The sequence below is a fragment of the Ylistrum balloti genome, unplaced genomic scaffold (genome assembly GCF_031769215.1).
Source record: "Ylistrum balloti isolate Yb309-2 unplaced genomic scaffold, AGI_CSIRO_Ybal_v1 Utg371444, whole genome shotgun sequence".
NCBI classification, from domain to species: domain Eukaryota; kingdom Metazoa; phylum Mollusca; class Bivalvia; order Pectinida; family Pectinidae; genus Ylistrum; species Ylistrum balloti.
Window position 1 is genome coordinate 189,735 of NW_026782757.1, and position 26,424 is coordinate 216,158.

Here is a 26,424-nt window from a genome sequence, read left to right on the forward strand (position 1 = left end):
TGTGTCCATTTTTTTCGCATTTGGTCAGAAACCAAGTGTTCTATGTACAAACTGTCGGACCGTTATACCAACATGTCTACAATATAAGAACTAAATATTGAAATATATGTAGTAAGAATATTGCAAATATCATTTGATCAGCAAAGTAAAAAATAAAATCGGTGTATTTGACCTGACTACGGCCCTACACTGGGTTACTGTACATTTCATTTAATCATTGACGATGCTGATCTAAGAGGAATCTTGATATCCCTATCCTCATCAGACTTCAGATGTTTAAATTTGAAGACCAAATATGGACTGTAGGACACTTAGTCGGAATTAATCTGACGTACCATCATTTTTTTATGTAGCTAGAACTTCAGAATAATCCAGACTACCTTGCCACCTGGAGTGAACTCTTCATCAAATTTCTTCTCGCCATATTCCTCCTAACATGTATAATCACTCATTTCATCCTTCCCTCATTTTACCCCTTATTACTTCATGTATCCCTTTATTTATTCCCTGCTCCCTCTGCCCTGCTCCCCTCTTCCCTGCTCCCCTCTTCCCCGCTCCTCTCGTCCCCGCTCCTCTCTTCCCTGCTCCCCTCGTCCCTGCTCCCCTCTTCCCTGCTCCTCTCTTCCTTGCTCCTGCTCCCCTCTTCCCTGCTCCTCTCTTCCCTGCTCCCCTCTTCCCTGTTCCTCTCTTCCCTGCTCCCCTCTTCCCTGCTCCCCTCTTCCCGCTCCCCTCTTCCTTGCTCCTCTCTTCCCTGTTCTCCTCGTCCCTGCTCCCCTCTTCCCTGTTCCTCTCTTCCCTGCTCCCCTTGTCCCTGCTCCCCTCTTCCTCGATCCTCTCTTCCCGCTCCCCTCTTCCCTGCTCCTCTCTTCCTTGCTCCTGCTCCCCTCTTCCCTGCTCCTCTCTTCCCGCTCCCCTCTTCCCTGCTCCTCTTTTCCCGCTCCCCTCTTCCCTGCTACCTTTGTCCCTGCTCCCCTCTTCCCTGCTCCCCTCTTCCCTGCTCCCCTCTTCCCGCTCCCCTCTTCCCTGCTCCTCTCTTCCCGCTCCCCTCTTCCTTGCTCCCCTCTTCCCTGCTCCCCTCGTCCCTGCTCCCCTCTTCCCTGCTCCCCTCTTCCCTGCTCCCCTCGTCCCTGCTCCCCTCTTCCCTGCTCCCCTCTTCCCTGCTCCTCTTCCTTGCTCCCCTCTTCCCTGCTCCCCTCGTCCCTGCTCCTCTCTTCCTTGCTCCCCTCTTCTCGCTCCCCTCTTCCCTGCTCCTCTCTTCCCGCTCCCCTCTTCCCTGCTACCCTTGTCCCTGCTCCCCTCTTCCCTGATCCTCTCTTCCCTGCTCCCCTCTTCCCTGCTCCTCTCTTCCTTGCTCCCCTTGTCCCTGCTCCCCTCTTCCCTGATCCTCTCTTCCCTGCTCCCCTCTTCCCTGCTCCTCTCTTCCCTGCTCCCCTTGTCCCTGCTCCCCTCTTCCCCGCTCCTCTCTTCCCCGCTCCCCTCTTCCCTGCTCCTCTCTTCCCTGCTCCCCTTGTCCCTGCTCCCCTCTTCCCTGCTCCCCTTGTCCCTGCACCCCTCGTCCCTGCTCCCCTCTTCCCTGCTCCCCTCTTCCCTGCTCCCCTCTTCCCTGCTCCCCTCGTCCCTGCTCTCCTTTTCCCTGCTCCTCTCTTCCCTGCTTCTCGACACTTGATTGCGTTGTGGCTGTTATTTTTGGTTTAGGGGACAATATTTATTGTACGAGCGAGGCTGCTTCCGGACGATACAACACAATAACGGGAATTTCTTGAACAGTTTTCGAAATACGTTTATGATTTATCCCGTAAGTATATCCACATATAGTGACGTCAGACGAATATAATGAAATGACGTCACACATTAGTAATCTGCATTATGATGTTGCAATAAACAGTGAAATGTAGAGAGCTGGGAATGAGACGGGAAATGAGACGGAGAATGAGGTGGGGAATGAGACGGGAAATGAGACGGGGAATGAGGTGGGGAATGAGACGGGGAATGGGGCGAGGTGAGACGGGGAATAAGGCGGGAAATGAGACGGGGAATAAGATGGAGAATAAGGCGGGGAATGAGATGGTAAATAAGGCGGGAAATGAGACGGGGAATGAGGCGGGAAATGAGATGGGGAATAAGGCGGGGAATGAGATGGGGAATGAAACGGAAAACTTCTGTCAAGACATACTGGTGACTGACATTGACGACGCTTTTGAGTTTTATTAATGTTACACTCCAATCGTGTGTTTTTTATTTTGGCATTTACACGTGATTAACAGAATGTTATACCTCACGCCCGTTAGGGAGGACAAATCGTCCTATAGATGTGATCGCTACCCATCTGTATATGCCCAGTGCGAGATTTAGCAATACACGGAAACAAACAGTGTAGAAGAAACACGTTTTCAAAGAAATTATATCCGAGAATCAAAAGGACTGTTGGCCATATTTTCATGTCTGTGAATCTTCATCTTGTCCTAAAATGAGGACGATAATCGTCTGTAGTTTTAGACTTCAAGAATGTTTCTCAGTGACTACGTGTGTTGGAGATCCAGCTGGAACGTACATCAGAAGGACTGCTCTCGCAATCAACAATATTTTTCCAATATCTCATTATATTTTCAAATAATCTTTTTTTCGCTGTTTTGTTCAAAAATGTTCAAAAGTGAAAACGCTGTGGAAAAGAATTCATCACGTGTTAACTGTTAACACTATACGTGAACGAATGAAATAATGGAAGAAAAATCAAGTAAATGAAAACATCAAAGGAGTACACGAAGGTGAAGCGTTTTCTAGTTTGTATGGTCATCACTATACTATTATATAAGTTGAACAAATGACGGACAAGATTATCTATCTTGACATAGATAGATAATCTTGTCCGTCATTTAAATACAAATTGATTTTAACATACACAATTTACTAAATAGGTGTTTACACCTGCGTCAGGTGACTGTTTGAGATGATTCCCCTTGTACTTGTTCGGGAGTTTCAGTGTAAATTCCTACTTTTGTTCATATTTTCCCCTAGTTACATTGAATTTGAGTTTGTATTGTGATTATGTTGACATCTTGATGTTTCCTAAATATATTGAGTTTGTATTATGTTGACATGTTGGTGTTTCCTAGATATATTGAGTTTGTATTATGTTGACATGTTGATGTTTCCTAGATATATTGAGTTTGTATTATGTTGACATGTTGATGTTTCCTAAATATACTGAGTTTGTATTATGTTGACATGTTGATGTTTCCTAGATATACTGAGTTTGTATTATGTTGACATATTTCCTAGATATATTGAGTTTGTATTATGTTGACATGTTTCCTAGATATACTGAGTTTGTATTATGTTGACATGTTTCCTAAATATACTGAGTTTGTATTATGTTGACATGTTTCCTAGATATACTGAGTTTGTATTATGTTGACATGTTTCCTAAATATACTGAGTTTGTATTATGTTGACATGTTGGTGTTTCCTAGATATATTGAGTTTGTATTATGTTGACATGTTGATGTTTCCTAAATATACTGAGTTTGTATTATGTTGACATGTTGATGTTTCCTAAATATACTGAGTTTGTATTATGTTGACATGTTTCCTAGATATACTATGTTGACATGTTTCCTAGATATACTGAGTTTGTATTATGTTGACATGTTGATGTTTCCTAGATATACTGAGTTTGTATTATGTTGACATGTTGGTGTTTCCTAGATATACTGAGTTTGTATTATGTTGACATGTTGATGTTTCCTAGATATACTGAGTTTGTATTATGTTGACATGTTGGTGTTTCCTAGATATACTGAGTTTGTATTATGTTGACATGTTTCCTAGATATACTGAGTTTGTATTATGTTGATGTTTCCTAGATATACTGAGTTTGTATTATGTTGACATTATGGTGTTTCCTAGATATATTGAGTTTGTATTATGTTGACATGTTGATGTTTCCTAGATATACTGAGTTTGTATTATGTTGACATGTTTCCTAGATATACTGAGTTTGTATTATGTTGACATGTTTCCTAGATATACTGAGTTTGTATTATGTTGACATGTTTCCTAGATATACTGAGTTTGTATTATGTTGACATGTTTCCTAGATATACTGAGTTTGTATTATGTTGACATGTTGGTGTTTCCTAGATATACTGAGTTTGTATTATGTTGACATGTTGATGTTTCCTAGATATATTGAGTTTGTATTATGTTGACATGTTTCCTAGATATATTGAGTTTGTATTATGTTGACATGTTTCCTAGATATACTGAGTTTGTATTATGTTGACATGTTTCCTAGATATACTGAGTTTGTATTATGTTGACATGTTTCCTAGATATACTGAGTTTGTATTATGTTGACATGTTTCCTAGATATACTGAGTTTGTATCATGTTGACATGTTGACATGTTACCTAGATATATTGAGTTTGTATTATGTTGACATGTTTCCTAGATATACTGAGTTTGTATTATGTTGACATGTTTCCTAGATATACTGAGTTTGTATTATGTTGACATGTTTCCTAGATATACTGAGTTTGTATCATGTTGACATGTTGATGTTTCCTAGATATATTGAGTTTGTATTATGTTGACATGTTGATGTTTCCTAGATATACTGAGTTTGTATTATGTTGACATGTTTCCTAGATATACTGAGTTTGTATTATGTTGACATGTTTCCTAGATATACTGAGTTTTGTATTATGTTGACATGTTGGTGTTTCCTAGATATATTGAGTTTGTATTATGTTGATATGTTTCCTAGATATACTGAGTTTGTATTATGTTGACATGTTTCCTAGATCTACTGAGTTTGTATTATGTTGACATGTTTCCTAGATATACTGAGTTTGTATCATGTTGACATGTTGATGTTTCCTAGATATATTGAGTTTGTATTATGTTGACATGTTTCCTAGATATACTGAGTTTGTATTATGTTGACATGTTTCCTAGATATACTGAGTTAGTAATAATTAGACATGTTACCTAGATATACTGAGTTTGTAGTATGTTGACATGTTTCCTAGATATACTGAGTTTGTATTATGTTCACATGTTTCCTAGATATACTGAGTTTGTATTATGTTGGCATGTTGATGTTTCCTAGATATACTGAGTTTGTATTATGTTGACATGTTTCCTAGATATACTGAGTTTTGTATTATGTTGACATGTTGGTGTTTCCTAGATATACTGAGTTTGTATTATGTTGACATGTTTCCTAGATATACTGAGTTTGTATTATGTTGACATGTTTCCTAGATATACTGAGTTTGTATTATGTTGATGTTTCCTAGATATACTGAGTTTGTATTATGTTGACATTATGGTGTTTCCTAGATATATTGAGTTTGTATTATGTTGACATGTTGATGTTTCCTAGATATACTGAGTTTGTATTATGTTGACATGTTTCCTAGATATACTGAGTTTGTATTATGTTGACATGTTTCCTAGATATACTGAGTTTGTATTATGTTGACATGTTTCCTAGATATACTGAGTTTGTATTATGTTGACATGTTTCCTAGATATACTGAGTTTGTATTATGTTGACATGTTTCCTAGATATATTGAGTTTGTATTATGTTGACATGTTGATGTTTCCTAGATATACTGAGTTTGTATTATGTTGACATGTTGATGTTTCCTAGATATATTGAGTTTGTATTATGTTGACATGTTTCCTAGATATATTGAGTTTGTATTATGTTGACATGTTTCCTAGATATACTGAGTTTGTATTATGTTGACATGTTTCCTAGATATACTGAGTTTGTATTATGTTGACATGTTTCCTAGATATACTGAGTTTGTATTATGTTGACATGTTTCCTAGATATACTGAGTTTGTATCATGTTGACATGTTGACATGTTTCCTAGATATATTGAGTTTGTATTATGTTGACATGTTTCCTAGATATACTGAGTTTGTATTATGTTGACATGTTTCCTAGATATACTGAGTTTGTATTATGTTGACATGTTTCCTAGATATACTGAGTTTGTATCATGTTGACATGTTGATGTTTCCTAGATATATTGAGTTTGTATTATGTTGACATCATGTTTCCTAGATATACTGAGTTTGTATTATGTTGACATGTTTCCTAGATATACTGAGTTTGTATTATGTTGACATGTTTCCTAGATATACTGAGTTTTGTATTATGTTGACATGTTGGTGTTTCCTAGATATACTGAGTTTGTATTATGTTGACATGTTTCCTAGATATACTGAGTTTGTATTATGTTGACATGTTTCCTAGATATACTGAGTTTGTATTATGTTGACATGTTTCCTAGATATACTGAGTTTGTATCATGTTGACATGTTGATGTTTCCTAGATATATTGAGTTTGTATTATGTTGACATGTTTCCTAGATATACTGAGTTTGTATTATGTTGACATGTTTCCTAGATATACTGAGTTTGTATTATGTTGACATGTGTCCTAGATATACTGAGTTTGTATTATGTTGACATGTTTCCTAGATATACTGAGTTTTGTATTATGTTGACATGTTGGTGTTTCCTAGATATACTGAGTTTGTATTATGTTGACATGTTTCCTAGATATACTGATTTTGTATTATGTTGACATGTTTCCTAGATATACTGAGTTTGTATTATGTTGATGTTTCCTAGATATACTGAGTTTGTATTATGTTGACATTATGGTGTTTCCTAGATATATTGAGTTTGTATTATGTTGACATGTTGATGTTTCCTAGATATACTGAGTTTGTATTATGTTGACATGTTTCCTAGATATACTGAGTTTGTATTATGTTGACATGTTTCCTAGATATACTGAGTTTGTATTATGTTGACATGTTTCCTAGATATACTGAGTTTGTATTATGTTGACATGTTTCCTAGATATACTGAGTTTGTATTATGTTGACATGTTGACATGTTTCCTAGATATATTGAGTTTGTATTATGTTGACATGTTTCCTAGATATACTGAGTTTGTATTATGTTGACATGTTTCCTAGATATACTGAGTTTGTATTATGTTGACATGTTTCCTAGATATACTGAGTTTGTATTATGTTGACATGTTTCCTAGATATACTGAGTTTGTATTATGTTGACATGTTTCCTAGATATACTGAGTTTGTATTATGTTGACATGTTTCCTAGATATACTGAGTTTGTATTATGTTGACATGTTTCCTAGATATATTGAGTTTGTATTATGTTGACATGTTGGTGTTTCCTAGATATATTGAGTTTGTATTATGTTGACATGTTGATGTTTCCTAGATATATTGAGTTTGTATTATGTTGACATGTTTCCTAGATATACTGAGTTTGTATTATGTTGACATGTTTCCTAGATATACTGAGTTTTGTATTATGTTGACATGTTGGTGTTTCCTAGATATACTGAGTTTGTATTATGTTGACATGTTTCCTAGATATACTGAGTTTGTATTATGTTGACATGTTTCCTAGATATACTGAGTTTGTATTATGTTGACATGTTTCCTAGATATACTGAGTTTGTATTATGTTGACATGTTGATGTTTCCTAGATATATTGAGTTTGTATTATGTTGACATGTTTCCTAGATATACTGAGTTTGTATTATGTTGACATGTTTCCTAGATATACTGAGTTTGTATTATGTTGACATGTGTCCTAGATATACTGAGTTTGTATTATGTTGACATGTTTCCTAGATATACTGAGTTTTGTATTATGTTGACATGTTGGTGTTTCCTAGATATACTGAGTTTGTATTATGTTGACATGTTTCCTAGATATACTGAGTTTGTATTATGTTGACATGTTTCCTAGATATACTGAGTTTGTATTATGTTGATGTTTCCTAGATATACTGAGTTTGTATTATGTTGACATTATGGTGTTTCCTAGATATATTGAGTTTGTATTATGTTGACATGTTGATGTTTCCTAGATATACTGAGTTTGTATTATGTTGACATGTTTCCTAGATATACTGAGTTTGTATTATGTTGACATGTTTCCTAGATATACTGAGTTTGTATTATGTTGACATGTTTCCTAGATATACTGAGTTTGTATTATGTTGACATGTTTCCTAGATATACTGAGTTTGTATTATGTTGACATGTTGACATGTTTCCTAGATATATTGAGTTTGTATTATGTTGACATGTTTCCTAGATATACTGAGTTTGTATTATGTTGACATGTTTCCTAGATATACTGAGTTTGTATTATGTTGACATGTTTCCTAGATATACTGAGTTTGTATTATGTTGACATGTTTCCTAGATATACTGAGTTTGTATTATGTTGACATGTTTCCTAGATATACTGAGTTTGTATTATGTTGACATGTTTCCTAGATATACTGAGTTTGTATTATGTTGACATGTTTCCTAGATATAATGAGTTTGTATTATGTTGACATGTTGGTGTTTCCTAGATATACTGAGTTTGTATTATGTTGACATGTTGATGTTTCCTAGATATATTGAGTTTGTATTATGTTGACATGTTGATGTTTCCTAGATATACTGAGTTTGTATTATGTTGACATGTTTCCTAGATATACTGAGTTTGTATTATGTTGACATGTTTCCTAGATATACTGAGTTTGTATTATGTTGACATGTTTCCTAGATATAATGAGTTTGTATTATGTTGACATGTTTCCTAGATATACTGAGTTTGTATTATGTTGACATGTTGACATGTTTCCTAGATATATTGAGTTTGTATTATGTTGACATGTTTCCTAGATATACTGAGTTTGTATTATGTTGACATGTTTCCTAGATATACTGAGTTTGTATTATGTTGACATGTTGGTGTTTCCTAGATATACTGAGTTTGTATTATGTTGACATGTTGATGTTTCCTAGATATACTGAGTTTGTATCATGTTGACATGTTGATGTTTCCTAGATATATTGAGTTTGTATTATGTTGACATCATGTTTCCTAGATATACTGAGTTTGTATTATGTTGACATGTTTCCTAGATATACTGAGTTTGTATTATGTTGACATGTTTCCTAGATATACTGAGTTTTGTATTATGTTGACATGTTGGTGTTTCCTAGATATACTGTGTTTGTATTATGTTGACATGTTTCCTAGATATACTGAGTTTGTATTATGTTGACATGTTTCCTAGATATACTGAGTTTGTATTATGTTGACATGTTTCCTAGATATACTGAGTTTGTATCATGTTGACATGTTGATGTTTCCTAGATATATTGAGTTTGTATTATGTTGACATGTTTCCTAGATATACTGAGTTTGTATTATGTTGACATGTTTCCTAGATATACTGAGTTTGTATTATGTTGACATGTGTCCTAGATATACTGAGTTTGTATTATGTTGACATGTTTCCTAGATATACTGAGTTTTGTATTATGTTGACATGTTGGTGTTTCCTAGATATATTGAGTTTGTATTATGTTGACATGTTTCCTAGATATACTGAGTTTGTATTATGTTGACATGTTTCCTAGATATACTGAGTTTGTATTATGTTGACATGTTTCCTAGATATACTGAGTTTGTATTATGTTGACATTATGGTGTTTCCTAGATATATTGAGTTTGTATTATGTTGACATGTTGATGTTTCCTAGATATACTGAGTTTGTATTATGTTGACATGTTTCCTAGATATACTGAGTTTGTATTATGTTGACATGTTTCCTAGATATACTGAGTTTGTATTATGTTGACATGTTTCCTAGATATACTGAGTTTGTATTATGTTGACATGTTTCCTAGATATACTGAGTTTGTATTATGTTGACATGTTGACATGTTTCCTATATATATTGAGTTTGTATTATGTTGACATGTTTCCTAGATATACTGAGTTTGTATTATGTTGACATGTTTCCTAGATATACTGAGTTTGTATTATGTTGACATGTTTCCTAGATATACTGAGTTTGTATTATGTTGACATGTTTCCTAGATATACTGAGTTTGTATTATGTTGACATGTTTCCTAGATATACTGAGTTTGTATTATGTTGACATGTTTCCTAGATATACTGAGTTTGTATTATGTTGACATGTTTCCTAGATATAATGAGTTTGTATTATGTTGACATGTTGGTGTTTCCTAGATATACTGAGTTTGTATTATGTTGACATGTTGATGTTTCCTAGATATATTGAGTTTGTATTATGTTGACATGTTGATGTTTCCTAGATATACTGAGTTTGTATTATGTTGACATGTTTCCTAGATATACTGAGTTTGTATTATGTTGACATGTTTCCTAGATATATTGAGTTTGTATTATGTTGACATGTTTCCTAGATATATTGAGTTTGTATTATGTTGACATGTTTCCTAGATATACTGAGTTTGTATTATGTTGACATGTTGACATGTTTCCTAGATATATTGAGTTTGTATTATGTTGACATGTTTCCTAGATATACTGAGTTTGTATTATGTTGACATGTTTCCTAGATATACTGAGTTTGTATTATGTTGACATGTTGGTGTTTCCTAGATATACTGAGTTTGTATTATGTTGACATGTTGATGTTTCCTAGATATATTGAGTTTGTATTATGTTGACATGTTGATGTTTCCTAGATATATTGAGTTTGTATTATGTTGACATGTTTCCTAGATATACTGAGTTTGTATTATGTTGACATGTTTCCTAGATATACTGAGTTTGTATTATGTTGACATGTTTCCTAGATATACTGAGTTTGTATTATGTTGACATGTTTCCTAGATATACTGAGTTTGTATTATGTTGACATGTTTCCTAGATATATTGAGTTTGTATTATGTTGACATGTTTCCTAGATATACTGAGTTTGTATTATGTTGACATGTTTCCTAGATATACTGAGTTTGTATTATGTTGACATGTTGGTGTTTCCTAGATATACTGAGTTTGTATTATGTTGACATGTTGATGTTTCCTAGATATATTGAGTTTGTATTATGTTGACATGTTTCCTAGATATACTGAGTTTGTATTATGTTGACATGTTTCCTAGATATACTGAGTTTGTATTATGTTGACATGTTTCCTAGATATATTGAGTTTGTATTATGTTGACATGTTTCCTAGATATACTGAATTTGTATTATGTTGACATGTTTCCTAGATATACTGAGTTTGTATTATGTTGACATGTTTCCTAGATATACTGAGTTTGTATTATGTTGACATGTTTCCTAGATATACTGAGTTTGTATTATGTTGACATGTTTCCTAGATATACTGAGTTTGTATTATGTTGACATGTTTCCTAGATATACTGAGTTTGTATTATGTTGACATGTTGGTGTTTCCTAGATATACTGAGTTTGTATTATGTTGACATGTTGATGTTTCCTAGATATATTGAGTTTGTATTATGTTGACATGTTGATGTTTCCTAGATATACTGAGTTTGTATTATGTTGACATGTTTCCTAGATATACTGAGTTTGTATTATGTTGACATGTTTCCTAGATATACTGAGTTTGTATTATGTTGACATGTTTCCTAGATATACTGAGTTTGTATTATGTTGACATGTTTCCTAGATATACTGAGTTTGTATTATGTTGACATGTTGACATGTTTCCTAGATATATTGAGTTTGTATTATGTTGACATGTTTCCTAGATATACTGAGTTTGTATTATGTTGACATGTTTCCTAGATATACTGAGTTTGTATTATGTTGACATGTTGGTGTTTCCTAGATATACTGAGTTTGTATTATGTTGACATGTTGATGTTTCCTAGATATATTGAGTTTGTATTATGTTGACATGTTTTCTAGATATACTGAGTTTGTATTATGTTGACATGTTTCCTAGATATACTGAGTTTGTATTATGTTGACATGTTTCCTAGATATACTGAGTTTGTATTATGTTGACATGTTGATATACTGAGTTTGTATTATGTTGACATGTTTCCTAGATATACTGAGTTTGTATTATGTTGACATGTTTCCTAGATATACTGAGTTTGTATTATGTTGACATGTTTCCTAGATATACTGAGTTTGTATTATGTTGACATGTTGATATACTGAGTTTGTATTATGTTGACATGTTTCCTAGATATACTGAGTTTGTATTATGTTGACATGTTTCCTAGATATACTGAGTTTGTATTATGTTGACACATTTCCTAGATATACTGAGTTTGTATTATGTTGACATGTTTCCTAGATATATTGAGTTTGTATTATGTTGACATGTTTCCTAGATATGCTGAGTTTGTATTATGTTGACATGTTGACATGTTTCCTAGATATATTGAGTTTGTATTATGTTGACATGTTTCCTAGATATACTGAGTTTGTATTATGTTGACATGTTTCCTAGATATACTGAGTTTGTATTATGTTGACATATTTCCTAGATATACTGAGTTTGTATTAAGTTGACATGTTGATGTTTCCTAGATATATTGAGTTTGTATTATGTTGACATGTTGATGTTTCCTAGATATACTGAGTTTGTATTATGTTGACATGTTTCCTAGATATACTGAGTTTGTATTATGTTGACATGTTTCCTAGATATACTGAGTTTGTATTATGTTGACATGTTGACATGTTTCCTAGATATATTGAGTTTGTATTATGTTGACATGTTTCCTAGATATACTGAGTTTGTATTATGTTGACATGTTTCCTAGATATACTGAGTTTGTATTATGTTGACATGTTTCCTAGATATACTGAGTTTGTATTATGTTGACATGTTGACATGTTTCCTAGATATACTGAGTTTGTATTATGTTGACATGTTTCCTAGATATACTGAGTTTGTATTATGTTGACATGTTTCCTAGATATACTGAGTTTGTATTATGTTGACATGTTTCCTAGATATATTGAGTTTGTATTATGTTGACATGTTTCCTAGATATACTGAGTTTGTATTATGTTGACATGTTTCCTAGATATATTGAGTTTGTATTATGTTGACATGTTTCCTAGATATACTGAGTTTGTATTATGTTGACATGTTGGTGTTTCCTAGATATATTGAGTTTGTATTATGTTGACATGTTGATGTTTCCTAGATATATTGAGTTTGTATTATGTTGACATGTTTCCTAGATATACTGAGTTTGTATTATGTTGACATGTTGACATGTTGGTATTTTTTTGTGTTTTGATTCGTTGTTTGTTTTATTTATTCTAAATTGCATTGAATTGTTTTTGTATTCTGTTGTACAATCATCAATGATATTACGGACCAAAATGTTGAAATTCAGAGGGATCAATTTTATCTACAGATAAGTAATAAAGCGGACGCCATGAAGTCTACATGTAGTGTGATAAGTACCAATCGTAACTGTTCCGGCTGTAGCGTCTGATAAGCTTTCTGTATATAGAGTGAAGAGAATTTTACACGAATTGTTTAATATGTTGAAGTGGTGATTTAAGTGTAAAATTGTACAAAATAAAAGATACTCGGAACAAGAGAATTTTTACGTATCTTATTTTCATTTCAAATATAAGCATCACGATAATAGGATAGTAAGACAGTGTGAGATAAATCTATTTAAAAAGATAAATTCTTAGTTTGAAAAGAACCTTCTATAAAATTATTTTGTTAAGCACATTATCAGGAATTGGTTTCTTTGAATTTGGTGTAGATTATTTGATAAAACTTCGAAAATAAACTGTGATATTTTTATATAGTTTTATGGAACATCTTTCACAGACGTTGTGTACTGCCGATTGTAAGGCGCTAAATTATTCTTCTTTATCGAAACACTGTAAACCAATATCAACCTTAAATACCCCCTCCCCATCAAGAAGAACACTTGACTGCTCAACTGTAAAGAAAATAACAATAAAACACGGTCAAATGTCCTCCCATACTATGTACAATGATTCTTATTCCGATACAAATTGTACCCTGTTGCCACAATGCTAAGGACACATGTGTTGAGACGATGACAATAAACAATACATTTCACTTATGTATTTAGCTTTCTTCAGTTTTAATGTCCCAATTTTACTTCAGAGTATCACCGGGAATTTGGTAACATTTAGTTACAAACTTTAGGAGTATCACCGGAATTTGTTAATATTTAGTCACAAACTTAAGATGTTACTGTTTAACATCACATTCCGTTGCCGTATACATTAAAGTTCCTTGGTGTCTTTATCAGTGTACAATAACTTTGCTCGAATCTCTGACCATTATTGTTATAGTGGTATTGATCTTAAATAAGACATTTTTAGTTTATTCAAAACAAGAAAAATAGCAACATCAAAACGTAAATAAAAATCATAATCCAAACTCAGATTCAATAAATCTAAGGCAAATATGAACAAAAAATTTATTGACATGGAGACTCCTGACAAAGTACAAGGAGAATAAGACCAGGTGTTCCGGAAGACTAAGCTTCCGCTGCTGCATCGACAACATCCACCATTTTAATCTTGGTAAAGCCAAATAACTAATGACACATTCTCAAATTAGACGCATCGAATCCCAGGATTCCCCTACAAGCATATCTGACTATAGAGTTTGGTTCTGTTTGCAGACTGATTATCTCTGTATGTAAATGTTCTTTTATACATATGTTCTTGTACATTCGTTTGACGTGTTCTCGTCCACGTGGTTTAACATCATCACGCCCCTGTCAGTAAGACGTATCCCTAGCTACCGTTGCAAGGAATGTTAATCTTAACTATTTACAACACTTGTCCTTCATTGTAATATTAATATATTAGAATATATACTTAAAGTCTGCTTTTGCCGACAATTACTATGACTTCCGTTTTAAGGAGACTTAGAAGTTTGTAATTTATCAAGATAACTTTTATGAATATGCGCACGTGCCAACTATTCGTTTATCCGCACTAACATATAATAAAGAAACGTTTCAATGTCATTTGTTGTCAAATCTAAAAAGGGAAAGTGTTAATGACGTCATTGGCGAACGTCTGGTTTTTATCAGTTCGGGAGGCGTTATCCCAAAACCGAAGAAACCGGAATCAAAGCAAACGATTGAAATAAATACGAGTACAGTTAAGACCGGAAATTTTCCATTAAATATCTGTAGTTTTCTGTTTATGACGTGTGCACTTGTGAAGTTCCATAAATTCTTTGTCTTAATAGAGTCATTATTACCTCTACAAGGTGATGGGGGATGTGTATACTTGTACAAAGACACACAGGTAACTAGCAATTTAAGATACAAATGTGTTTGACACAGCAGAGTCAAACAATGATTTAAACTGCATTGTAGGTTTCGTCCTTGTACGACTCGTCAGTGATGATAATGGCCTACATTTTGAAACATTATAGGTGCATGCAGAAAATTTTAAGTAATAGAAAGAAGAGGGTTACATTAGTTCCATAATTCAATAATGTTCGAAATTTCCATACATCTGCTAATTTTAGAACAAAATCGTGGTCAAGAGTATATTCTGAACAGAACCATTATTCGAATTAACTGAAATGTAACATGTATGTTACAGAACATTTTGAGGGACTAAAAGTCCACCAACAGTGTGTACCACCAACTGTATCTACCACCAACAGTGTGTACCACCAACAGTGTGTACCACCAACTGTATCTACCACCAATAGTGTGTACCACCAACAGTGTGTACCACCAACACTGTGTACCACCAACAGTGTGTTCCACCAACAGCAGTGTCTACCACCAACAGTGTGTACCACCAACAGTGTGTACCACAAACAGTATCTACCACCAACAATGTGTACCACCAACAGCGTGTACCACAAACAGTATGTATCACCAATAGTATTTACCACCAACAGTGTGTACCGCCAACACTGTGTACCACCAACAGTGTGTTCCACCAACAGCAGTGTCTACCACCAACAGTGTGTACCACCAGCAGTGTCTACCACCAACAGTATTTACCACCAACAGTGTGTACCACCAACACTGTGTACCACCAACAGTGTATTCCACCAACAGCAGTGTGTACCACCAGCAGTGTCTACCACCAACAGTATGGTACACCAACAGTGTGTACCACCAACAGTGTGTTCCACAAACAGTGTCTACCACCAACAGTATTTACCACCAACAGTGTCTACCACCAACAGTGTATTCCACCAACAGCAGTGTGTACCACCAGCAGTGTCTACCACCAACAATGTATACCACCAATAGTGTGTACCACAAACAGTATCTACCACCACCAATGTGTACCACCAACAGTGTGTACCACCAACAGTATCTACCACCAACAATGTGTACCACAAACAGTATGTATCACCAACAGTATTTACCACCAACAGTGTGTACCACCAAAACTGTGTACCACCAACAGCAGTATCTACCACCAACAGTGTGTTCCACCAACAGTGTGTACCACCAATAGTGTGTACCACAAACAGTATCTACCACCAACAATGTGTACCACCAACAGTGTATACTACCAACAGTGTGTACCACCAACAGTATCTACCACCAACAATGTGTACCACCAACAGTATCTACCACCAACAATGTGTACCACCAACAGTGTGTACCATAAACAGTATGTATCACCAACAGTGTGTACAACCAACACTGTGTACCACCAACAGTGTGTTCCACCAACAGCAGTGTCTACCACCAACAGTGTATACCACCAGCAGTGTCTACCACCAACAGTGTGTACCACCAACAATGTGTACCACAAACAGTATCTACCACCACCAATGTGTACCACAAACAGTATGTATCACCAACAGTATTTACCACCAACAGTGTGTACCACCAAAACTGTGTACCACCAACAGCAGTGTCTACCACCAACAGTGTGTACCACCAACAGTGTCTACCACCAACAGTGTGTATCACCAACAGTGTGGTACACCAACAGTGTGTACCACAAACAGTGTGTATCACCAACAGTATTTACCACCAACAGTCTGTACCACCAACACTGTGTACCACCAACAGTGTGTACCACAAACAGTATGTATCACCAACAGTATTTACCACCAACAGTCTGTACCACCAACACTGTGTACCACCAACAGTGTGTCCCACCAATAGCAGTGTCTACCACCAACAGTGTGTACCACCAGCAGTGTCTACCACCAACAGTGTGTACCACCAACAGTGTGTACCATAAACAGTATGTATCACCAACAGTATTTACCACCAACAGTCTGTACCACCAACACTGTGTACCACCAACAGTGTGTCCCACCAACAGCAGTGTCTACCACCAACAGTGTGTACCACCAGCAGTGTCTACCACCAACAGTGTGTACCACCAACAGTGTGTACCATAAACAGTATGTATCACCAACAGTATTTACCACCAACAGTGTGTACAGCCAACACTGTGTACCACCAACAGTGTGTTCCACCAACAGCAGTGTCTACCACCAACAGTGTATACCATCAGCAGTGTCTACCACCAACAGTGTGTACAGCCAACACTGTGTACCACCAACAGTGTGTTCCACCAACAGCAGTGTCTACCACCAACAGTGTATACCACCAGCAGTGTCTACCACCAACAGTGTGTACCACCAACAATGTGTACCACAAAAAGTATCTACCACCAACAGTGTGTTCCACCAACAGTGTGTACCACCAACAGTATCTACCACCAACAATGTATACCACCAATAGTGTGTACCACAAACAGTATCTACCACCACCAATGTGTACCACCAACAGTGTGTACCACCAACAGTATCTACCACCAACAATGTGTACCACCAACAGTGTGTACCATAAACAGTATGTATCACCAACAGTATTTACCACCAACAGTGTGTACCACCAAAACTGTGTACCACCAACAGCAGTGTCTACCACCAACAGTGTGTACCACCAACAGTGTCTACCACCAACAGTGTGTATCACCAACAGTGTGTACCACCAACAGTGTCTACCACCAACAGTGTGTATCACCAACAATGTGTACCACCAACAGTGTGTACCACAAACAGTATGTATCACCAACAGTATTTACCACCAACAGTCTGTACCACCAACACTGTGTACCACCAACAGTGTGTCCCACCAACAGCAGTGTCTACCACCAACAGTGTGTACCACCAGCAGTTTCTACCACCAACAGTGTGTACCACCAACAGTGTGTACCATAAACAGTATGTATCACTAACAGTATTTACCACCAACAGTGTGCACAGCCAACACTGTGTACCACCAACACTGTGTTCCACCAACGGCAGTGTTTACCACCAACAGTGTGTACCACCAACAATGTGTACCACAAACAGTATCTACCACCAACAGTGTGTTCCACCAACAGTGTGTACCACCAATAGTGTGTACCACAAACAGTATCTACCACCAACAATGTGTACCACCAACAGTGTATACTACCAACAGTGTGTACCACCAACAGTATCTACCACCAACAGTATTTACCACCAACAGTGTGTACAACCAACACTGTGTACCACCAACAGTGTGTTCCACCAACAGCAGTGTCTACCACCAACAGTGTATACCACCAGCAGTGTCTACCACCAACAGTGTGTACCACCAACAATGTGTACCACAAACAGTATCTACCACCACCAATGTGTACCACAAACAGTATGTATCACCAACAGTATTTACCACCAACAGTGTGTACCACCAAAACTGTGTACCACCAACAGCAGTGTCTACCACCAACAGTGTGTACCACCAACAGTGTCTACCACCAACAGTGTGTATCACCAACAGTGTGTACCACCAACAGTGTCTACCACCAACAGTGTGTATCACCAACAGTGTGTACCATCAACAGTGTCTACCACCAATAGTTTGTACCAACAGCAGTGTCTACCACCAACAATGTGTACCACCAACAATGTCTACCACCAACAGTGTCAACCACCAATAGTTTGTACCAACAGCAGTGTCTACCACCAACAGTGTCTACCACCAACACTGTGTACCACCAACAATATCTACCATCAACAATGTCTACCACCAACAGTGTGTACCACCAACAGTATCTACCACCAACATTGTGTACCACCAACACTGTGTACCACCAACAGTGTGTACCACCAACACTGTGTATTATCAACAGTATCTACCACCAACAGTGTGTACCACCAACACTGTGTACCAACAACAGCCACCAACAGTATCTACCACCAACAGTGTGTACCACAAACAGTATGTACCACCAACAGTATTTACCACCAACAGTGTGTACCACGAACACTGTGTACCACCAACAGTGTGTTCCACCTACAGTGTTTTCCACCAACAGTGTGTACCACCAACAGTGTGTACCACCACCAACATTGTGTACCACCAGCATTATCAACCACCAACACTGTGTACCACCAACAGTGTGTACCCAACAGTATTTACCACCAACAGTATTTACCACCAACAGTGTGTACCACCAACAGTGTGTACCACCAACAGTATCTACCACCAACAATGTGTACCACCAACAATGTGTACCACAAACAGTATCTACCACCAACAATGTGTACCACCAACAGTGTCTACCACCAACAGTGTGTACCACAAACAGTGTATACTACCAACAGTGTGTACCACCAACAGTATCTACCACCAACAATGTGTACCACCAACAGTGTGTACTACGAACACAGTGTACCACCAACAGTGTGTTCCACCAACAGTGTTTTCCACCAACAGTGTGTACCACCAACAGTGTGTACCACCACCAACATTGTGTACCACCAGCATTATCAACCACCAACAGTGTGTACCACCAGTAGTGTGTACCACCAGCAGTGTGTACCACCTGCAATAGATATTCAGAGGAAATTTTTATTTTGTCATTTTTCAGTCCTAGTCAGGCGTGTTGATATCACCGGGGTTTGTGATCTGAGCTAAAGATACACGCCGCAATGAGTTTTTTTATTAGCAGACGTTATTTGTCATTCTACAGGAACAGAACGTAAACGTCGTTCAAGTGCAATATGCTATTTAATTACTTAGATACACGGTAAAATAAATGATACAATATTTATTTTAAATGTCTTTGTCACAAAATAATGTGGATATCAATCTGATAAGCCTCTGTCGTGAATATCTTTAAATCAGCAGTTTTCATGTAAAAACTCACCTGGGGCTCAATCCTCAACAGGTTCATAAGTAATGCGATTCAGATTTTAATTTAAATGCCAAACTGTAGAATTATAAAGGTCTATATCATGTTTCACTTTCTTTTCTTTGAATAGAATTTGTAACTTCCGCACTTATTTCACATTTTACTTCACGTCTGAGTTAACATTATGTACAAGCTGAAAATACATGTTTATACAGACATCTCCAGAAACCAATGGGTTGGCTTAAATAAAATGACTGGAACTAAGATTATGTTATTATAAATATTTGCAGTGTAACCCAGAAAATTATACAGAATACTTCAACGAATATGTCTAAATAAATGATAAGCTTGTCAAAATTTGATTGAAGTAGAAAAAAAATTATATATTATATAATTACCTTATACGTCTATCTCAGTATTTTCTTGTCGATGTAAAAGAATCAAAATCGATGAATTGAGGTAAACACGAATAGGAAAGAAAAAATTACGCGGGCGTCCTAGAAACGTGCAAGGAGAATAAGTGGTCTGAAAGAGAAAACATCTCCATCGTAGTTGTTCCACTAATACAAAATATCACTAGAGTGAGGATATTGTAGCATCTATCGTGCTTTACGTGTGTGGATGACCGGCTCATCCCCAGATTGAACCTGATTTAGTCTCGTTGTAAAATCACCGGTTAACACATGTGTTACATTACACTCAACAACTTTATTGACTTCCCAAAACTGAAAAGTTCAACAATTCATATATAGAGTTATGTCCCTTTACCTAACTGGTATTCTCATTGACAGATACCACAGATATCACCAAGATAGAAACACAGTACAGTATTAACTAATAACATCCGAAACAGTGGATACTATCGTAAAATTGCTTCAGAGATGTACAACATACTGTAATAACTGTATTTATCACAGAATTATTTAAATCCACCTGGGAGAATAATAGGATCACAACTCTATTTGACAACGTGACATTACTTACTTGATTTGACCACATCGCAGGTAACGTCGACGAAACAGAAGAAGCTTACTCTTCAGGAACACATGGTCTTTTTCCTTGTACTATTTTTAGGAATCGCCGTTGTAAGTATTTGTTCATATTTTGCCGTAATTTACCTACATTGAGTGTCAATTTCTTTCCTTGTGAAATGGTCAGATTATTCTTTTTGCTTGCCTATCGTCACATAATTTGTTATTTTGTCAAATAAATTTGTTGACAAAGCAAAACAGCAGGAAAATGTTCATCATTCATCATATTAAGATAGTTTTTCCAACTAAAAATGTCTGTATCCTATTACAATATTCTCATTGGCCATTTTTACGTATATAATAATAGACATAATCTTCCTGTTAGTGGCTACTTTCATCCCTGGACATCATAGTCACGTGCCCTTAGCTGCTGCGTGGGCGTTAAACCACAAACAAACTGACAGACAAACAAATGGGTTTCTCTTAACTGTGATGGAAATGTAAAAAAAATGGTTTCCCGAGTGGTTTTGTGGGAAACAATTATCATTCACCAAGTGTCGACTTGTTACTTTATGTGAATCTTTGATAACATTTTGTTTAATGATAGAAGACAATGTGACTAACTATGATTAGAACAGACGATGACTAATGTCAGACAAAACATACCAGGACCTTCCTCAAGGGAATTCTCTTCCCAGAAATACGACATATGTCTATCATTACCTGAGATAATGTAGTTGATGTTTATACCTGTACATTGATTAAACTGTTCAGTCTGCCCATGATGTATCGTTGTAAGTGTATGAACTTTGTGTCATCTGTTTATACCTTAATACATGTGTTTCCTCTTTACCTATAATGCCGGTAAATCGCTTTAGTCATTTAACTGGTTACATGTTGTAATTAAATGTTGGTAATTTTATCTATATCCGATAAAATCGTATTCAGCATGGCACAATAATTGCACCTAGAGTACATGTATCTGTACAGGTACCTCAAACATGTATCTTTTATCTCCGACTTCTCAGACAACATATCTCACATGTACCAGGTATTGAAGAGTAGAGACCTTGGATATTATACTGTACATAGTTACAGCACGTGTTAATTCATCCTTAACACATCACCTGATATAAACAACACATGACCTAATATAGACATCACATTACCTGATATAAACAACACATGACCTAATATAGACATCACATCACCTGATATAAACAACACATGACCTAATATAGACATCACATTACCTGATATAAACAACACATGACCTAATATAGACATCACATCACCCGATATAAACAACACATGACCTAATATAGACATCACATTACCTGATATAAACAACACATGACCTAATATAGACATCACATCACCTGATATAAACAACACATGACGTAATATAGACGTCACATCACCTGATATAAACAACACATGACCTAATATAGACATCACATTACCTGATATAAACAACACATGACCTAATATAGACATCACATCACCTGATATAAACAACACATGACCTAATATAGACATCACATTACCTGATATAAACAACACATGACCTAATATAGACATCACATCACCTGATATAAACAACACATTACCTAATATAGACGTCACATCACCTGATATAAACAACACATGACGTAATATAGACGTCACATCACCTGATATAAACAACAAATGACCTAATATAGACATCACATCACCTGATATAAACAACACATGACCTAATATAGACATCACATCACCTGATATAAACAACACATGACCTGATATAGACATCACATCACCTGATATAAACAACACATCACCTGATATAAACAACACATTACCTAATATAGACATCACATGACCTAATATAGACATCACATCACCTGATATAAACAACACATGACCTAATATAGACATCACATCACCTGATATAAACAACACATGACCTAATATAGACATCACATCACCTGATATAGACAACACATGACCTGATATAGACATCACATCACCTGATATAGACAACACATGACCTGATATAGACAACACATCACCTGATATAAACAACACATGACCTAATATAGACATCACATTACCTGATATAAACAACACATGACCTAATATAGACATCACATCACCTGATATAAACAACACATTACCTAATATAGACGTCACATCACCTGATATAAACAACACATGACGTAATATAGACGTCACATCACCTGATATAAACAACAAATGACCTAATATAGACATCACATCACCTGATATAAACAACACATGACCTAATATAGACATCACATCACCTGATATAAACAACACATGACCTGATATAGACATCACATCACCTGATATAAACAACACATCACCTGATATAAACAACACATTACCTAATATAGACATCACATGACCTAATATAGACATCACATCACCTGATATAAACAACACATGACCTAATATAGACATCACATCACCTGATATAAACAACACATGACCTAATATAGACATCACATCACCTGATATAGACAACACATGACCTGATATAGACATCACATCACCTGATATAGACAACACATGACCTGATATAGACAACACATTACCTAATATAGACGTCACATCACCTGATATAAACAACACATGACCTAATATAGACGTCACATCACCTGATATAAACAACACATGACGTAATATAGACGTCACATCACCTGATATAAACAACACATGACCTAATATAGACATCACATCACCTGATATAAACAACACATGACCTAATATAGACATCACATCACCTGATATAAACAACACATGACCTGATATAGACATCACATTACCTGATATAGACAACACATGACCTGATATAGACAACACATTACCTAATATAGACATCACATGACCTGATATAGACAACACATTACCTAATATAGACATCACATCACCTAATATAGACATCACATGACCTAATATAGACATCACATGACCTAATATAGACAACACATTACCCGATATAGACAACACATGACCTGATATAGACAACACATTACCTAATATAGACATCACATCACCTGATATAGACAACACATTACCCGATATAGACAACACATTACCTGATATAGACAACACATGACTTAATATAGACATAACATTACCTGTTATAGACAACATATTACCTGATATAGACACAACACTACCTGATATAGACAACAAATGACCTGATATAGACACAACATTACCTGATATAGACAACAAATGACCTGATATAGACACAACATTACCTGATATAGACAACACATGACCTGATATAGACACAACATTACCTGATATAGACAACAAATGACCTGATATAGACACAACATTACCTGATATAGACAACAAATGACCTGATATAGACACAACATTACCTGATATAGACAACAAATGATACGATAAGTACGACGTAACATCAATGACGAGTCCTCGCAATCTAGCATTTAGTATCCAAGACATCAAGATTACTTTCTTTGTTTTTGTCAAATTTAAGCTTTAAACTCAATTTTTTTCCAAAACTACAGAATCTTACAGTTACAATACAGTTTTAGTTTTAATATGTAAACAAAAGAATACAGAGAGAGAATGATTGTTAAAATAACATATACATTTAAATATCAACAGAACACAGATATATATTGAAATAGAAATTACAAAACGCGACTGATATATTATCTCTCGTTCGTGTTTACAAACTCTCGCGAGATTTTATTGACACCTATATGTATAGGTAATAAATCAGTTGTCGGTAGTCACGTGTCATATTTGTCACTTTTTATAAAGACCTGTTTATTACTGCTAGAAACACCCAATGTCAATTACTACAGTGTATCTGTCAAAAGTATAGACTGACCAATATTGATATAACAGGTTACCACAGTCATGGTGTTCAGCAGAGGCGCCCAACAGAACGACAAAAACATAGCTATGTTTAGATATAAATAGATATAATTATTACGTAGTTATTTTCATTGGACACGAGGGCGTAAACCCACGTTAATTTATATACATGTTTACAACAAAATACCAGAAATAATTAACTAATGAATGGGAATTAAAAAACAGATAATAAACACGAGAAAGTCTCGCCTCATACCGATAAAAGGCAAAAAACAGTTAATGTAATTAATCTTCCATTTCTTTCACGAGGACTGCGTGCAGTCTTCTGGGTGTTAACGTGTAGCAAAAGAATACAATATGTATCACAATGATACAGATAAGAAGTGTACTGAGACACTTTCATTTTCACACTTATTTAGTAAGTAAGAAAGAGAGTTCCGAATGAGAAGTTCCGAATTAGAAGATCGATTACTGTGAATCCTTTGTATGGACCATCGCCTCTATTTTAGACCATTTTGACTGTCTAGTGTCTCGGTTAGGTTGACTCATCGAGATCCTAATAGTCCTGACGATTTCACCCAGATTAGACACGACATATACACATTTATGTGAAATAATTGGAAATCAATTATGGAAATGATTTTTTTTTCGAATAAAAACAAAAACAAAGCCATTAAAAGATAAAAAAATCCATTGAATTGTTGGATTTGTTTTACGTCTGTTGGGTTGAGTAACTGCTTTTGAATGTCATGTGAAGATTGTGTTCCCGGATGATGGGCATAATTTCGAACGTTTTTATAGTGTTATCACACTGAAACATCAGAACCTAGACACGGTAGTAAAAGAGAATTTGGATTGAGATGTCTACTAGTACGATGCACACGTAAGAGTTATTTTATACTCTGGACCGTCTTGTTATATTGACACAGCCAAATTTTTTTACAGTAAACATCATCCTGATACATAGTAAAACAAAGCAATCTATATACCAGGATGGATCTATCCTGCTTATCCAAGTTAGAGATGTGATTTTTTATATCCACATGGCGATCTTTCGTATAGATAATCAGAAACAGGGAAGTCCGTCCAGATTTTGACATTTCTTTAAAGACTAGGTTTTCCCGATTCGTCCACTTAGTGTCAAAATATAGTCCTTTGCAACATTTATCAGTCCACTGATGCAGTATTTTTACCATGGCTTCTATTCACTGGTCGGGAGGTATTCAGATATCTATTGTCTACTGAAGAAATGGTTCCATAGAAAAGACACAGACGTCAAACACCTGGAGTGTCAAGGAGTTTATGAGATTCTGAACTTGAAGCCCAAATTAATGTTTGTTGGGAGTCCATGGTCTGCTCCGATAAAAATCACGTACATTCTGATGAACATGGGCAAGGAAAGGGAAATATTGAGCACAATTTGTTTCTCTACATCATTGCGTGCTGAAAATAAAAAAAATAATTGTTGGAAGTATAATATGGCACCAGTAATCCCCAGACTGTGACCTCGGATAATGGCGATATTGACTTATATAATGTCTTACACTGAAGTGACATTACCTCGACAT

At 35.8% G+C, this 26,424-nt stretch overlaps 1 protein-coding gene across 1 annotated transcript; it reads right to left on the minus strand.

Moving 5' to 3' along the window:
* Positions 1 to 500: 500 nt before the first annotated feature.
* LOC132562543 (ribosome-binding protein 1-like) lies at positions 501 to 26,424 on the minus strand. Its single transcript, XM_060227289.1, has 2 exons — positions 26,417 to 26,424; positions 501 to 1,677 (listed from the first exon to the last, which is right to left on the minus strand). The coding sequence occupies exons 1-2, from the start codon at positions 26,422 to 26,424 to the stop codon at positions 501 to 503; spliced, it is 1,185 nt and encodes a 394-aa protein (XP_060083272.1).